Source organism: Rhinatrema bivittatum, chromosome 11, assembly GCF_901001135.1.
Source record: "Rhinatrema bivittatum chromosome 11, aRhiBiv1.1, whole genome shotgun sequence".
Taxonomy (NCBI): domain Eukaryota; kingdom Metazoa; phylum Chordata; class Amphibia; order Gymnophiona; family Rhinatrematidae; genus Rhinatrema; species Rhinatrema bivittatum.
Window position 1 is genome coordinate 73,844,357 of NC_042625.1, and position 17,368 is coordinate 73,861,724.

At 53.2% G+C, this 17,368-nt stretch overlaps 1 protein-coding gene across 4 annotated transcripts; it reads left to right on the forward strand.

Moving 5' to 3' along the window:
* The first annotated feature begins 370 nt into the window (after positions 1-370).
* On the forward strand, positions 371-17,368 carry LOC115100916 (zinc finger FYVE domain-containing protein 1-like). Of its 4 annotated transcripts, none has more exons than XM_029619992.1 (11): positions 371-573; positions 1,752-2,253; positions 2,797-3,014; positions 3,582-3,685; positions 3,933-4,041; positions 4,604-4,701; positions 8,400-8,517; positions 8,991-9,161; positions 11,655-11,826; positions 13,418-13,543; positions 13,974-14,106. In XM_029619992.1, the coding sequence occupies exons 1-11, from the start codon at positions 466-468 to the stop codon at positions 13,985-13,987; spliced, it is 1,740 nt and encodes a 579-aa protein (XP_029475852.1). In that variant the 5' UTR covers positions 371-465; the 3' UTR covers positions 13,988-14,106. The 4 variants fall into 4 exon arrangements, with proteins under 4 accessions (XP_029475852.1, XP_029475850.1, XP_029475851.1 ...); XM_029619990.1 differs by lacking the exon at positions 13,974-14,106 and adding an exon at positions 14,124-17,368 and having other exon boundaries at positions 372-573; XM_029619991.1 differs by lacking the exon at positions 13,974-14,106 and adding an exon at positions 14,124-17,368 and having other exon boundaries at positions 372-573; positions 13,421-13,543.

Genomic DNA, 17,368 nt, shown 5'->3' on the forward strand with positions numbered 1-17,368 from the left:
ACTTAGACCACTCTTTGCAGCTAGGTTCCGCAGCTGGGGGCCACAAACCACGGCTCCTTCTGTAGCCCTGCAATAAGGGGCCCTGGATCTGGCTACCATGTAATGCTATTGTAAGATGGCTTGGACTCCCCATGCTAGGTAAAGCAGGAGACAGCGTAGAGTCCGCGGTGTTGCAGCAGGCAAGAGAGTGAGAGAGAGAGAGCATCCTTGCAAGGAATTTCCTTTCATTAGTGCGGACGCGGAAAGGGGTTGGATTAGCCCCCCCCATGTGTCTCTGTCACAGCTCTTTCTGCCTGCAGTCTCCAGGCCCGACGCTGGGGGCCGCTGTTTCTCCGCCTTTCGGTGCCGGACTGCAGTGTCATGTCATGGGCACGAGGGGCTTGTGGGAAAGCGGAGATGGAAAGTGAAAGTCAGTGGCACGAGCCGGGGTCCGGGGCTCGGCGGGGCTGAGGCCACCCGGAGAGCATGTCGGCCCTGCTCCTGGGGGAGAGGGAGCCCCAGTCCCCAGGAAAAGCACAGCTGGAGGAGGGCGGGGGCAGCTTTCTGTTAGTGGACGAGAATGAAAACCTACAGGTAAAGGAGGAAATCAACATGCAAAGGACTGTTTCAGTCTCCAGACTTCCGTGTCCCGAGGATGGCGCTGTCCTATAGCGCCTCCCTGGGAGAGGGAGAGGCCGCTTGCTGCTTTTTCCCCCACGCCATGTAAACAGGCTTCTTTCCTGGCAATAGCTACACATCTGGATTCTCCTGGACAGGCACTTGCGTTAGGGTCAGGGTGGGGGGAGGAATCAAATTGTCCAGCTGTATTTCGGCTACCGTGGGTGCTGAGAATACACCCCCTGACCGTTCCCCGCGGCTTCCTTTGGAAATCAACGCACTTCAGGAAGCAGGAGACAAGTGAAAAAGCCACCAGTGACCGAAAGTCACCCTTCCATATTCAGTCGTCCTTCCTTTTGCTGGGCAGACTTTTAAATGTGGAGAAATATAATGCCAGAATGTCAGGCCATGCCCTGTGATACATGCCACCCCCCCCCCAATTTATGTATGTGGCAAAAATGCTTAGTGCATCGGGCAGTGACATGCCACTCACTGTGTGCCAACATTATGGCTGGCCAGCAGCCACAAATGCACACCGGAGGTGGCTGTGTTGGTTGCTCCCAGGGGCTCAGGATTAAAGAGGTTCAGCTTCCAAAGATCTATAAAAGGATTATCTAGCGATCAACTTTTTAGCCAAGACAGGCTGGGTATAAATACTTTTCAAATACATGCACAGAGGGTTATAACTAACTTAATGCATAGTTTTTGCTTTTTTTTTTTTAATGGTATTTGCACATGACTGCATGGTTTTATGTGTCATAGGTGTTCGTAAACCATCTTGGTTAGACATGCTGAAAAGGCCAAGTGGAAATGAATTCAATTTAAATGAAAAATGAGTTATATATGGAGGGCTCAGGATGGCTGCAGGTCTACAAAGCCTTTCACCCCAGGAGATATTTCCTTAAACGATGTTCTTCCTCTTTCTTGGTTGTTTTCTTGTCACTGTCACTTTTATTCTGTTTCTTCTCACTTTTCAAGTTCCCCAGATAGTGTCTTTCCTGAAGTTAAGGCCACGGCTCTTGGGATACTTTGGCTGTGTTCGTGCTGTGATTGTGTTCTGGTGGGCCCTGACACATGTATTACTGCACTGGGTGATTATAGCAGGAACCTGGAGTCACTGTGCCTTGTCTCTGGGGGTTGGGGATGTTTTCCAGGTGGAGGAAGATGAGTTTCTGAAGAGGCTTGGCTGCCGAGACCCCTGCCCCGTTAAAGTCTTGTCCATCTTCGGCAACACGGGGGACGGCAAGTCCCATACGCTCAACCAGGCCTTCTTCGGAGGCCGGGAGGTGTTCAGGACCTCTCCCAGCCAGACCTCGTGCACTGTGGGGGTGTGGGCTGCCTATGACCCCGCCCTCTCCCTCCTCCTGCTGGACACGGAGGGGCTCCTGGGGGCCACGGAGCGGCAGAACCAGCGTGCGCGACTGCTGCTGAAGGTGCTGGCTGTGTCTGATCTGGTGGTGTACCGCACGCGGGCCGAGAGGCTGCACAACGACATGTTCCAGTTCCTGGGGAGCGCCTCCAGCGCCTACCTGAAGTTCTTCACCGGGGAACTGAAAACCCTGGCCAGCCGCTGCGGGTTGGAGGTGCCCCTCTCCAGCTTGGGGCCAGCCGTCATCGTCTTTCATGAAACCACCCGGACCAGCCTGCTGGGGAACGGTAAGGGGGCACAGCTTCCAGCGAGACCCCCTGTATACGTGTGTGTGTTTTCTCCAGAACCTTTGCAGTTTTGAGATGGGAGGGAAATTTCAGGGCCGGATTTAGGGCCCATGATTGCAAGATTCTGGCCGAAGGCTGTGGTTGTGATGATGGGGCTAAAATAAGCCGGGAGGGGGATACACCACTAGAGGGAAAATCCCCAGGTAGTTATGAGTGAAGGTGTAGCGTACCAGAACCCAACCCTGGTTCAGACTGCCAGGTCAAAACCAAAAACAAGGACACCGGAGCAGGAGGGCAGCTGGAGGCCACTCTAGTGAATAGGGGGTAATTGAGACCATGGGGGGGGGTAAAGATCAGCAGGGGAGCAGCTGGACGAGGAGGCTTGGGCATTTAGTCCACGAGGGCCCTGGGAAGGGTCTGTAATTTCTGTAGGAAGAAAGAGGCAGCCGTCTACGCCAGCACTGCCTCACTTTGGAAGCCGTCCCCAGCGAGGCCCAGTCCGTCGCCCTTCGGGTTGTAAAAGCCCTGGCTGTGTTTCGGCAGGCAGCGGAACCTCGGGTGCGGCGGAGACGCAGCTGCAGAAGAGATTCCACGAGCTGCATCTCTCCACGGAGGCCTTCAGCTCGGTGCGCTACGTCGGGGTCCAGACCGTGGTGCCCCCGTCGGACTTCCTGGGGCTGCAGACGGTGATCAAGCAGCAGGCAAGGGACACGTCCACCCGCTCCCCCAGGCCTCCCGGCATTGTGTACAGAGCCTTAAAGGTAAGCAGGGCATTCGTTTCCACCCAGAGATCTGAGAGGCTGAGTCCAGGAGGCCCATATTCAGAGGCATTTAGCCGGATGACTCACAAATTATCCAGCTAAATGTTGATTTCTGAATATTCCCCCCACATATTTAGTCAGATAACTTAGGGATGTTTCTGGGAGGAGTTAGGTTAGCTGGCTAGGTTTACTGGCTAACTCTGGCCGTGCTGTGCAGCTGGCCCAAAGTTAGTTGGATAAACGTATCCACCTTTCTTTGAGGTAGCCGCCTATATTCAGTACTGCGGCTGCACCACTGAATATCCCTCCACGGGTAGCTGGATACGTTTTATCTGTCTAACTTTGCAATCCGGCCAGTGACTGAATATGGATCTCCATGGGTCCAGAAACACAAGACTCATAGGAAGATGAGGCTGGAATGGCCCTCAAGAGGTCCTCTACTGTCATAGAAAGAGGTGAATTGAGTCACTTCTCCCACTGCTGCTGCAGGCTGAAGATCTTCCTGGAGCTTTGACAGTGGGAGAGGGGTGGCCTTGCTGACAGGTGCCCTCCTGATGTGTTTTTTAGGCGCTGAGTGACAGATTCTCAGGGGAGATCCCGGAAGAGGTGGGCCTGGTCTCCTTCTTCCCTGACGAATATTTCACCTGTCCCTCCACCTGCCTCAGCTGTGGGTGAGTAAGGCGCTCCTCGGGGGCGGGCCCTTCCTGAGGAGATGCTGTACCAAGCCTCCTGGCTCCTAGTGCAAATTATTTGCAAGGAATCCCCTGCCCCCCCCCGGGAGCTAGCCCTGGTAAAACACCTCTTAGGATCTGCCTTCCCCTCATGTCTCCGACTCCCACTGCTGCTACAGCCATTCCTCCCCATGCATCGGAGTGGAGTCACAGAGTTGTTACGGTTGTCTCTGCCTCCTCCTGCTAGGGTGCGCTGCAAGAACGGGATGAACCACCTGAAGGACGGCCTCCCCCACCAGGCTGATGGCTTGTGCCACTTCACCCATCAGTACAACAACAGAGTGCTGATATGCAAGGTAAGAGCTCCGGCCAGTACCAGGGTTGGGGAGCGCCTCCTGCATCACATGGGGGTGGTAGGGGGGGGACACACAGGGGATTACAATTGGTTGCACTCTGGGGCAAAGCTCGGTAATCATTCGCTGGAGGAGCCGCAGGGATCAGACTTTAGCATGGCGAGGTTATTTCAGGAGCGGACACAGCTTTGGCCTTCCTGGATCCGTTTTCTCTCTGTAGCCCCTGAACTCGATTCCCCCTACTCTACCCCACAGGCGAAGAGAGCAGGTAAGTCAGAACAAAACCAGAAGATAAGTAACTTGAGGAATGTATTTTAAAAAAAAAAAACAGTTCCATTTAGTATTGAAGGGGAAAAAAAACAATTTACTGAGCAGGCGTACCAAAACCAAAAATATATCCCTGAGCAGAAAGAGATTCATTGGATCAGTTCACCGGGCATTGCCCCGGTAAGAGGTGACACTCTACACAGGGTAAGAGGAGGGGGGGGGGGGGGCGGTCAGGGAGAGAAGCAGGCTGATTGTCTGACGTGTTTTCTGACGTCTGCCATCCCCCTTTTTTTGTCAGAGATGCTATGAAAGAGGTCGGGAGGTAATTGTGATCCCCAAAACGGTGGCATCCAGCGACAACCCCTGGCTGGGATTAGCAAAATACGCGTGGTCAGGGTAAGCACGCCACCTCCTGTGTGTGTGTCCGTGTCTCCATGCATGCGTGTGCGTGTCTCCGTGTGGCCTTTTCTCTCTCTGGGGGGTTTCTGGAGCGGCATTGCCTTCCTTCACGTCCTGCAGACCAGTCCAGGCCAATGGAGTTTCTCCTCCTACCAGCAGATGGAGGCAGAGGACCAATCCTTTTGCCTTCACGTTGCCTGTCGGAGGAGGCGTCAGTAGCCCTCTGCCTCCAGCTGGTGGTAGACGGAAGGTGTGGTGGGAAAAAAAGAAAAGAAATGGGCCTTGGAGTTTAACCGCCCAGGAGGTGGGTAGCGTTCCTCCCTGGTGTAGGCCAGGGCAGAGCCGGGGGATCGGTTGCAGGGACAGCCAGCGGTGTCAGCCCTACACCCCCCCCCCCCCGGGGGTAATCCGAGTATCTGCCTCGGTATTTCCCAGCACATGGAGAAGCGGTACTTAATGGAGGCCTCGGCCCATGTTTCCCCCTCCCCCTCGGAGACCTGGTTTGGAGAAGGGGAGGAAGTGTGAGGCACAGTGCACCCCCGGGTATCCTAGATTCCTTTTGTAAAATCTGCGACGGGGGAGGGAAAAATAAACAAGGCAGCGCAGTCCCCAAGAGCAAGGGAAACGTTCTTACCACAGGCCCGGGTCCCAGGACCTCTCGGTACCGCCGGCGCAAAGGCCTGCAAAGATCATCTCCTAAATGGGAGCCAGGGCAGGATTCGTTAAAAAGATGCACAAGGCCTGTTTAGAATGAAAGGGGCAGCAGAGCCTTCAGCCCCGAGGCCCGTGGGGCAAGAAACAAGGAGTCCCTCCAGGAAGAGAGCACGTTGGGAACCGGAGGGGAGAATGTTTCCCCGGTGTCAGGACCCCAGCCCCTTAGGGGGAGGAAGTATTTTTTCCCGTTGGGGGATGGGGCGAGGAGTTGGAAGAGGGGGAACTGCATTCGCAGGCCGAGGACTCGGCGGTTAGGCTGTTCAGACCTCAGGCGTGCTCTCATTTCTAAAGTCTCTAAGGCTTTGCAGTTGGATGTGCCCACAGGCAACCCAATCCCCACAGGGATTAAGAAGCCAGCGATAGCGTTCGTGCTGCACTCGGCCATTCCAGGATATGATGGCAGCGGAGTGGGACGCTCCGGGGGCCTGGCGCCAAAAGGTTTTAGAGCCATTGAAGGCCTGTATCCTCCTACAAGGGGGAGAGAAATTCTTTAAAACACCTCCGGTGGCTGCTGCTTGTGGCAGCCTTGTCAAGAAGAACCACAGTTCCCGTGGAAGGGAGGGGCAGCCCTCGGGGATCGGCAGGATCGTAAGCCGGACACATCTGCAAAGAGATCCTTTGATCTGGCTATCTCAGCCCTGCAAGCGGCAACCTGCAGGGGCTTCGCAGCAAGGGCAGAGGTCTGTGGGGGGCAGGACCAGGGAGGCCCAGAACGGATACTCATGGAATCGGGAGCAGCCTTTTTGGGGGGGGGGGCCAGGGGAATGGACGCCTTAACGCAGTCCTGGCCACGAGGAGCGCTGCTGTACGTATTCCCGCCGTGGCCGTTGGTGGCCAGGGCCGTGGGGAAGATTGCCGGTCACCCCGTCGCAGTAGTATTGGTGGCCCCAGATTGCCCAAGGCAGCCTTGGTGTGCAGACCTTCCTCAGGTGCAGCATAGCAGAACCAATACAATTCAGCCCGATCGTAGGGGCTGCCTCATCAGGGTCCCAGCGGGCATGGAAGATCCCAAGTCCCTTCTCACTTACGGGCCCGGCTGCGGAAAGGCAGAGATTGCAGGGTACTCTAGGCAAGTAATCTCTAGAGTATTAAAGGCATGGAAACCTTCCACCTCCCGAGTGTATACCAGAGTCTGGAAATGCTTTGAGCGCTGGTGTGAACAGTGCAGCACCAATACGAATAAGGCAGATTTGCCATTAATCTTGCAATTCCTTCAGGTAGGCCTGGAGGAAAGGCCTAGCGGTAAATTCGTTACAGGTGGCAGCAGTTTCATGCTTCAGAGGACAGATTAATGGGATCCCTATAGGAGCAGAGGTGGACATAAGTAGATTCCTAAAAGGAGTGACTTGAGTACGTCCTAGGAGAAGCCAGAGTACCAGCTGGGAACCTAAACCTGCTGCTGAGAGATCACTGACGCAGCCGCCCTTTGAGCCAGTCAGACAGGCGTCAATAAAGGACCTTACGCTAAAAATGGTGCTTCTGGTAGCAATCCGTTCAGCTTAGAAGAATCTCAGAGCTGCAGGCCCTCTCATGCAGGGATCCATATTTGTCGTTCTCCAGAGAGAAGGTCTCTGTTAGACCCCCGGTCCCTTCGTTCTTACCCAAAGTGGTATCGCTTTTTTTTTTTTATTTCAGTGAGGCAGTGGTGCTGCCAGGCTTTAAGGGAGAAGGGGAGGACAAGGCAGAGGGTAAACATGAAAGGTCTGGACGTCAGAAGGATCCTTCCTAGATATCTACAGGCCACCAATCACTTCAGAAGGTCGGATAAGTTGCTTGTGCCGCATGCTGGCCACACAGAGAGGAGGCAGCGTCGGAGGCCTCTATCGCAAGTTGGATTAAGGAGGCAATAGCAGCAGCTTACGTGCTTAAAGGGAGAAAGTGCCGGAGGGGGCTCAGTGCCCTCTCCACCAGAGCCCAAGTGCAATAGAAGGATGCGGCATTCGACGGGGGGGAGGGTGATGCAGTCAGCTCTGGGGCACTCCCTGCCCGGGATGAGTACTGCTTAGGTACATCCCTGTTGGTCTGGACTGGACTGCAGGACATGAAAGAAGGTGAAATTAGTCCTTACCTGCTAATTTCCTTTCCTTTAGTCCTGGCAGACCAGTCCAGAGCCCCTCCCTAAGAGGAATTTTCTTTTTTTTCTCTCTTGCTTTATTTACGGCAAGTATAAAAGATGGGAAAATGTTAGGAGATAAGGAGCAGGAAAGGTAATTACTCCCTATGCAGTAGAAACCCGAGGAAGGGAAGAGTAGCATTAAGGCTCGGATTTTTTCTTTTACTCAATGCTTTCTTTTTTCACCAGACCGCAACTGAAATGAAATAAAGTATTTAACAGCCACTCTGGGGAGGGAGGAGAGGCAAACAGAATGCCTGGGAAAAGAGGGATTCGCTGGGGCTGAGGCGTGGCGGGAAGGAGCACGTATTCAGCTTGGGCAATAGGCTACGGACACCTCCTCTGACGAGACCACAGTATATAAAGGCAGGCCACGCGAAGACAAAAGGATTAGTCCTCTGCCTGCATCTGCTGGTAAGAGGAGAAACCCCCCATTGGTCTGGACTGGTCTGCCAGGACTAAAGGAAAAGAAATTGGCAGGAAAGGACCAATTTCACCTTGTTGTCATTTTGGCTGTTATACAGTGCCCCAGGGCGCACCAGCCTGGTGGGGAATGTCCTGAAGTTTACTTAAAGGGGCTTCATCTTCCAACTTACTTTGGGGGGATTCATGTTAGGGTGCGGACTCCACTCCTCCAAGTGAGAAGAAATCGGGATAGCATGCAGCAAACACCGGAGCTTGGGGAGGGAAGGCTCTACCATCTATCACGAACCTGGAAAATCATTCACTGTCTGAGTGGCCTCTCGCCCCTCTGTCTTTAGTTTTGGGATGGAATAGGGGACCCCGCAGACCCTTCTCCTTGCGTTGCACCGGAGATGCCTGCGCCTGTGTTTCCCAGAGGCTAACGTGCGTGCGACTTTGTATTTAGGTTCGTGCTGGAGTGTCACGTCTGTGGCATTATTTACCGCAGCCGGCAGTACTGGTATGGGAACCAGGATCCCGAAGGGGCTGCCGTGAGGCAGGAGGTGCGGCACATCTGGCCAGGGGTGAGTCTGATCTCTGCGAGAGGCTGGGTTTGATGGCCTGCTTGACATGTAACATGGGATGGGGGAGAAAGGGGCCAGCGGCTCTGCAACAGAGGGAGACAATGGGCCTGCTAAAGCCATGAGCCAAGATATCTTGCAACTTGTTAAAACTTCAGGCCTGCGCTATAATTCTTCTCAGCTTGCGATACCTTTTACTAGATTAGCGTAAGATTTATCCAGAGATTTGGGGGGGGGGGGTCATGAGCTTTTGAGACAAATGGGCCGTCTGACTGGTGACGTCTGAAGACAGGGTCGTCCGTGAGATCTTCAGAACTCGGGGACCTCATCATATCCGGAGAATTCTTATATCGGGCCAAGAACGCGGTAGCCCGCGCAGCCGTTCCCCCAGGATCGGCACTGCAGAAGGGCCGGGCTAGCGCTGTTGGCTCGCTTTTGAACCCTCCCCGCCCCGTGGTTATCTTTTTTTGCCGTAGAACGGAGCTCTTTGCGCGGATCATCACAACGCGGCCCGCCGCGTCCTGGACGGAATGAGCGTGGTGATGGAGTCCATGACGGAGTACAGCGCCCAGCCCATCCGCACAGCCACTGCCTGGCTGATGGACCAGGTGGCACCGGACTACTGGAGACCGAACCATGAGATCACGGTACGTGCTGGATGGAGGATGGGGCCCCCTGCGCTCCTGCCGTGACCTCTGGAAACGTCGGCATTTTGCTACCCCATCCCGGATCCTGTAATCCCCGCTCCTCCCCACAGCTCTGTTCTTTCGTCAGAGTATGGCTCGACATCCTGTCTCCTTGTCTGGTGCCATTCTCCCTTCCTCTCCACCCACAGCTTCCTTGCTTTTGTCTGCATAAGTGTCCGATAGGGCACACGTTTTGCTCCGCAGCGCTCTGCCCTCTACAGAGGGGGGTGGGATGTGCAGTAGGACGGGGATGGGCGAGTTAGAGAGTCTGCCCCCTTCAGGCTTTCTAACTCGCCACAGGATTGTTATTTCTCACCGTCCGTAGCAGTGTTAGGCTCTGGAGGAAAGTGCTGAGCACGGAACATTAAACCGATCACCGTGCTGGGCGGGGGAGGGGGAATGCCTGGAGAGTCAGCATCAGTCCATAGCCCCTTCAAGCAGAGGTGGAAGGGGGAAAATGAGGGGGATGAATTAGTGAAGGGGGGGGGGATGTAAGGTTGAGAGAGGGGAAGGCAAGAAAGGATTGGCACGGGGGGGGGGGGAATAGTGGGTTGTTTGAGAAAGGAGATAGGAAGTGGCCGGGGGCCTGTGTGTGTGGTGGAGGGATTTGTTTGAGGCAGAGGGACTGGGTGTGTATGGGGTTGTGTGAGAGAGCGTGGATGTGTGTGTGTGTGTGAGAGAGAGGGGCAGGGGGGAGTGTGTTTATGTGAAGGAGAAGGGTGTGTGTGTGTGTGTGTGTGTGTGTGTGTGTGTGTGTGAGAGGGGATAGTAGGTGGGGGTATCTGATGGGCGGGCAGATAGTGTGTGTGTTTGAGGCAGAGGGACTGGGTGTGTATGGGGTTGTGTGAGAGAGAGGGTGGATGTGTGTGTGTGTGTGTGTGAGAGATAGAGGGGTAGGGGGGAGTGTCTTTATGTGAGGGAGAGGGTTTGGGTGTGTGTGTGAGAGGGGATAGTAGGTGGGGGTATCTGATGGGCGGGCAGATAGTGTGTGTGTTTGAGGCAGAGGGACTGGGTGTGTATGGGGTTGTGTGAGAGAGAGGGTGGATGTGTGTGTCTGTGTGAGAGATAGAGGGGTAGGGGGGAGTGTCTTTATGTGAGGGAGAGGGTTTGGGTGTGTGTGTGAGAGGGGATAGTAGGTGGGGGTATCTGATGGGCGGGCAGATAGTGTGTGTGTTTGAGGCAGAGGGACTGGGTGTGTATGGGGTTGTGTGAGAGAGAGGGTGGATGTGTGTGTGTGTGTGTGTGTGAGAGATAGAGGGGTAGGGGGGAGTGTCTTTATGTGAGGGAGAGGGTTTGGGTGTGTGTGTGAGAGGGGATAGTAGGTGGGGGTATCTGATGGGCGGGCAGATAGTGTGTGTGTTTGAGGCAGAGGGACTGGGTGTGTATGGGGTTGTGTGAGAGAGAGGGTGGATGTGTGTGTGTGTGTGTGTGAGAGATAGAGGGGTAGGGGGGAGTGTCTTTATGTGAGGGAGAGGGTTTGGGTGTGTGTGTGAGAGGGGATAGTAGGTGGGGGTATCTGATGGGCGGGCAGATAGTGTGTGTGCGAGTGAGGGGGTAGGCAGGTAATGTGAGATGTGTATGTTTTAGATAAGGGGTTAGGTGTGTGTGTGTGAGAGAAGGGGTGGATGGGGGAGGGTGGTGTGTGAGAGAGGGCTGCGATGTGTATGAGAAGGGATAGACATGGGGGGATTATGGTGAGAGGGAGAGGGTATGTACACCAGTTGAGGAAGGGGAGTGAGAGATGGGATCCCTTCTCTCTCCTCATACCTGATCCTCCCTCCCTTCATCTTTTCTCCATCTTTGATCCTCCTCCTCCTCTTCAGTCCTGGATCCCTCAAATCCACCCACCCTTCCTCCATCCCAGAGCTTTCCCCATCTCCTCTCCTTCGCAACTCTTCTCCTTCATCCTTCATCTGCCATCTTCCCCCTTGCCTGCCTCTCCTCCTCCATCTCTATTTCTTCCCTCCCCTCTCTTCCCCTGTCCCTGCTACTAAAGATTTCTCTAGCTCCAGCAGGCAAATGATGCACATAAAATAGAGACGATCCCTGGTCAAGGGCTGACAGTCAGGGGTTTTGGTATTTTAAAGTGATCCCCTTCCTCCAACCGATCACTAAAGATCCCTTTTTTCTTCACCCAAAGAAACTAACCAAAGAACAAAATTAAGTAAAGTAAACATTATATTATTTAATATGCAGATCTGTCTAGATTTATGCAAATATGGCACAGAATTGTCGCAGAGTTTAGAACCTTTGCCTCAGAATCCACCTCTGAGCTGTCGCAGGGAGCAGTACCCCAACTCACCACTGGGTGTCACTGTTGTTGTCAGTGCAATTCTCAGGCTGCAGAAAATGATTGAGGGTGAAATTCCCGATGGGGGCCTCCCCTGAGTATAAAAAAGAATGTTAAAGTTTCTCCCTCTCAGCCCCTCCTAGGACTCTCTATCATTCTTGCAGGCCTGCTTCGGGTGCAAGAAACCCTTTGACCCGGAGGAGCGGAAGCACCATTGCCGGGCCTGTGGCGAAGGCTTTTGCCACGGCTGTTCCAATCAGGTGATGCCGGTACCAGAGAGGGGCTGGGGGGCACGGTCAGTGCGCGTCTGCAAGGCCTGCTACCGCGCAGGCAGGGGTAAGACTCTTCTACTGGGGAGGTTAAGGAAGAGTGGGCTTGATTTGGTGGCGCTGTAGACCTATCGCAGAAGTAGGTTTATCTATAAGTAGCCCCTGCCATCCTCTGTGAGATTGCAGGAAATAAGCAAAGATAGGCTGCTGGCCAGTGCTTGGGTGGGAGATCTCCCAGGGGCACCAGGTGCTGCAGAAAGTACTATGCACCCATCCCCAGGTCAGTGCAGGCCCAGTGTCCCAGCATGGTGTTAGGAGTCACTCTCCCCTCCGACCCAGTCCTGACCCAGTATCCCAGCATGGTGTTAGGAGTCACTGACCCAGTCCTGACCCACTGTCCCAGCATCGTGTTAGGAGACACTCTCCCATCTGACCCAGTCCTGACCCAGTGTCCCAGCATGGTGTTAGGAGACACTCTCCCCTCCGACCCAGTCCTGACCCAGTATCCCAGCATGGTGTTAGGAGTCACTCTCCCCTCTGACCCAGTATCCCAGCATGGTGTTAGGAGACACTGACCCAGTGTCCCAGCATGGTGTTAGGAGTCACTCTCCCATCTGACCCAGTCCTGACCCAGTGTCCCAGCATGGTGTTAGGAGTCACTCTCCCCTCCGACCCAGTCCTGACCCAGTATCCCAGCATGGTGTTAGGAGACACTGGCCCAGTCCTGACCCAGTGTCCCAGCATGGTGTTAGGAGACACTCTCCCATCTGACCCAGTCCTGACCCAGTGTCCCAGCATGGTGTTAGGAGTCACTCTCCCCTCCGACCCAGTCCTGACCCAGTATCCCAGCATGGTGTTAGGAGACACTGGCCCAGTCCTGACCCAGTGTCCCAGCATGGTGTTAGGAGACACTCTCCCATCTGACCCAGTCCTGACCCAGTGTCCCAGCTTGGTGTTAGGAGACACTGGCCCAGTCCTGACCCAGTGTCCCAGCATGGTGTTAGGAGACACTGACCCAGTCCTGACCCACTGTCCCAGCATGGTGTTAGGAGACACTCTCCCATCTGACCCAGTCCTGACCCAGTGTCCCAGCATGGTGTTAGGAGACACTGGCCCAGTCCTGACCCAGTGTCCCAGCATGGTGTTAGGAGACACTGACCCAGTCCTGACCCACTGTCCCAGCATGGTGTTAGGAGACACTCTCCCATCTGACCCAGTCCTGACCCACTGTCCCAGCATGGTGTTAGGAGACACTCTCCCATCTGACCCAGTCCTGACCCAGTGTCCCAGCATGGTGTTAGGAGACATTGGCCCAGTCCTGACCCAGTGTCCCAGCATGGTGTTAGGAGACACTGACCCAGTCCTGACCCAGTGTCCCAGCATGGTGTTAGGAGACACTGGCCCAGTCCTGACCCAGTGTCCCAGCATGGTGTTAGGAGACACTGGCCCAGTCCTGACCCAGTGTCCCAGCATGGTGTTAGGAGACACTGGCCCAGTCCTGACCCAGTGTCCCAGCATGGTGTTAGGAGACACTGGCCCAGTCCTGTCCCAGAGATGCTTCAGAAAATGAGATGCAGGAGGAGGAGGTGGTGCTGCAGGGAAGGAGGTTATGCATGGGAGTTGTTGCAGCAGGAAATGAGCTGCCTTTCTCTCGCCAGCAGTGCAGCAGCTCAGTGAAGTAGCACTTCCTAGGGAAGAAGAACCAGGTTTCCTCGCTCGGAGACTGACAGAGGTGGTACAGGGTACCTTGGATGCTGTGTCTTCAGCTATCGACTATCCACTCGGTAAACAAATTATTTTATTTAACAAGAAAAGAACACATTTTTATAATATTTATTTATTTTATTTATTTATGATGTTCATTTCAAAAAGAGATATCACATCGGTTTACAATAAGGTACAATAGGTAATTCACTATCCCCTAAAAGGGCTTACAATATAAATTTTTGTACCTGAGGCTAAGAGATTACAAAAATAAAATCATCAAAATCAAAGTTCTTAACAATTAAGCAAAAGGTATAACAAGGAGCATATTAAACATAATATATCTTAATATATCTTACTCAAGAAGGATGCACTATTTAAATTACAGGAAAGATCAAATTGTCTGTTTCCTCTTTTGCTTTTTTTTCCCATCTCCTTTCTCTTTTTAATCCCAAGATATTTAACATCTTATTATTATTATTATTTTTTTTTTTTATCATTTCTGTGCAGTACATTACGGTTAAGGGACAAGCTGAAGGCCATTCAGCAGTGGTGGCAGCAGTGGGATTAGAACCATGATCTCCGATTTCCCCGGCCCTATAGCACTCGGGAGCAGGTTCCCTGGCGTCCTTAAGCCCTTCCTTTTCTTTCCCATTTCAGATTTTGTGAAGGACACAGCCAGACCCAGCTATTGGGTGTCAGACACGGAGGTCACCCACTGCCAACAGTGCAAGCGGACCTTCACTCCCAAGGTGTCCAAGCATCACTGCCGGGCCTGTGGCCAGGGCATCTGCAACAGCTGTTCCCAGCAGCGCCGGCCCGTTCCTTCCCGGGGCTGGCACCATCCGGTGAGAGTGTGCGATGACTGCAGTCGGAAGAGGGATGACCTCTGAGTGGATCTCGGCAACGGCCACCTCTTGCTCCCATGTACTCAGAAGACCCCGGTTTACCATTTTGGTTTTCTTCGTGCCTTGCTGGAACCGACCTAGATCTCCCCCTCCCCTCCCCCCCAGTCTTCTCATCCAGTCGGTGGGATGAGGATGGGGGGGGAACGACGCCAGGAAACCTCCGACTTGTTTCTCTACACGTGACCCCACTGACTTACAGAGCCTTGCGAATATTTCACATGTTTAGTTTATAAAAAATCCTGCTTGGAATTTGAGATATTTCATGGGGTGGAGAGCCGAGAACCTGAAACTTTATAAGACCGAATTAAGATGCAAAAGGGGGGGGAGTGCTTTAGCTGTAAAAGCGTGCTTTGGGGCTCTGAGAGGCCGGCAAGCTGAGATGGGGGGGGGGGTACCTAGCTAAAACACGGCCTGGAGCGGCCAGAGAGCGCTGTAATACCCGTGCAGGAGCTTGAGGGGGTGGGGGAGCGTTCAGGGGTGCAGAAACACCCCCCCCGGTGATCCACATAAATCCTCGCCAAGCGACCGAGAATGGGACCTGGTGCCAGGACCACAGGTCCCCCGAAAGCCCTTCTGCCGGTGGGGGGAACAGCTGAAGTAACTAGGATGTTGGCAGAAGCCTTGCCCGAGGATGGGGCCCAACCCTGCCCTTGGAGAAGAGAATTTCCTCTCTTCACGGCATCATTTCAAGACTTAAAGTTGGAACGGAGAACTGATGCTTTCTTAACTAAATGGAAACCAGAAATCGACGTCTCTTCATCGCTGAGACGGTTTCCACAAAGTCTTGCTCGCATTCAGACTTTTCAGAGACAGTGCAAGGTTGAGAGAAACAGGATATAAATTCCTGAGGAGGCTCAGCGGAGAGACCTCGGCTGGAAAAAAAAAAAAATGTCAGAACGCTTTGTCTCTCCTTTTGGTCTTAATCTATTAAAGAATTCTTGGAAAGACTGCAGGCTTCTCTCTTCAGATCACACTGGAGCCAAAATCTTTTTTATTTTTTTTATTTTTTATGATTTATGTTTGCTTGCACCAGAAAAAAAAGATGTAAAAAGTGCTTTGTGAGAGAGGCACTATTCAAATTGTCCTAACAGGTTGGAGGCTGGAAGGAGGCCGGGCTTTCATGGTCTGTGGAAAATCTTAAGAGCGGGCAGCCTCCCAGCGGACCAGCGCACGGCTGATCGGTTAGGATCGAGCTTTCCCTGCGGGAATCTGCTCGCCACACGAGACTTTCCTCCCCCTCGTGGATAACTTTGATAGCGTCGCGTACTCCTGATTCCTGCTGGGGCCTGCAGCATGGGCAAAGGCATCAACAGTTTGCCAGATTTGGGGGGAGGGGGGCCTTTGAGCAGGGAAGGTTTTGCTTGCTGTTTGAAACACTGCGTTCGATAAAAAAAAAAAGGATAGGCTACAAGCCCACCCCAAAAGGACCCGACCCCCCCCCCCCACAATGCCTATTTAAACATTCCCCTGCCCTCCTTCCTCTGTCCCACTGGCAGCAGGTAAAGTTGCAATGGTTTTTTTTTTGTTTTGTTTTAAAGTGCATTCCCTGCAGTCTATTCCAACTCCCTACACGGATGTGAGTCCCTTGCATGGGGGCTAGGGGGCTATATTAGCATTCGTGACCCGAGGGAGGGGAAGAGAAGCTTGATTGCTTTGGAAACCAAACTCTTAGCTGCGCATCCCAGAACTAGGAGCCAGCCCGGCGCCCTGCCGTGTGTAAGGACCCAGCTTCGATCTCTGGTTCAGGTTTTCTGCCCCTGGGTCGGCCGGGGCTGAGAACGCTGCGGGGGGGGGCGGGGGGTAACATTTGCGGCCTGCAAGGAGGAGAATCACGGTTGTTGTGCAGTGGAGACACCTAGTGGCTGGATGATTGCAGGGTTCCAGAGGGAACGGTACCGGGGGTGAGCGGCCTCCACCTTCCACCCCAGCCACTCTGGGGAATGGGGGAAACCAGGTGAGTTGGGAGGGAGTGTAAAATAAGGGGGGAGGGGAGGGGAAGTCCCTGGGGAGGTAGAAGTGAAGGTTCTGACTGAGCTGTAGACCCAAAGGAGCAGGTGGAAAATGCTGGTTGAAAAGAAAAGATCAGGGGTACCCCAGCCTTATCCCCCACTATGTCAGTTTTTGGATGGGTTGGGGATCGCTTTTTGACGGCATGCAGACGACCTGCAGTTGTTGTTCCCAGTGCACTCTTCTGTGGAAGAAGTTAGTAAGTTTATTGCTACTTCTGCAGAGACGATAAATTGCAGGCTTTAAGCAAAATGGTTTAGTGTTAAATATTCACAAGACGGAGGTTTTACCTGTGACGTTTAGGGATAACCTTTGCTCATCGCCTAAGACAAGTATAAATGGCGTAGAAAGGGCACCAGGGCTCGTGACTTATGGGAATATTTGGATGACTGATTTTTCTCTCTTCGGCATCAGTTGCGGTGGGTGGTAAAAGTAGGCTTCCCTAAGTTGCGGTTGCGTTGCGTCTTGGATAGGAATGATTTTAGGATTATGGGAATGCTCGTTATGTTGGGCTGCCAAAGCGTTTACCGGCGTTCGCTACATCCTTTGCCTAATGCAGCTGCTCGGTCGCTAGTTTGGGGTTCTTTCTGTGACCATTTTACGCCAATGCTGCGTGAGCTTTGTTGGCTGCATCTTGAACAACGAGTTACATTTAAAATTTTGTCCTTGGGGCACCAAGCTCTCTAGAGTACTTGAAAAATGAGTTGTCCTTGTCCCAACCACAGTGGTCTTTATGGTCTGCGTGCCGACAGCGTGCGATGCACGATTACAGAGGCTCTTTGTAGTGTGGCCCCTCCTCCTATTGGCATGGTCTTCCAGCGAGTCTGCGGCTACAAATCAGATTACAAACGGTTTAGGAAGGTGTTAAAGGCACATCAGTTCAGTGAGGCTTTTGATTAGATTGTCTTCCTGATTGATTATGCTTTCATTTGATTTTATAGTATTGTATTGTTGTTAATATTGTGTTTTATTGTAGAATTGTTTTTTTAT

Excerpts from the sequence above, each read along its gene's own strand:
- LOC115100916 (XM_029619990.1), top strand. The coding sequence starts at position 466 with ATGTCGGCCCTGCTCCTGGGGGAGAGGGAGCCCCAGTCCCCAGGAAAA. Across the intron at positions 2,254-2,796 it reads GACCAGCCTGCTGGGGAACG|GCAGCGGAACCTCGGGTGCG; the intron begins GTAAGGGGGCAC and ends GTGTTTCGGCAG. Across the intron at positions 3,686-3,932 it reads TCCACCTGCCTCAGCTGTGG|GGTGCGCTGCAAGAACGGGA; the intron begins GTGAGTAAGGCG and ends TCCTCCTGCTAG.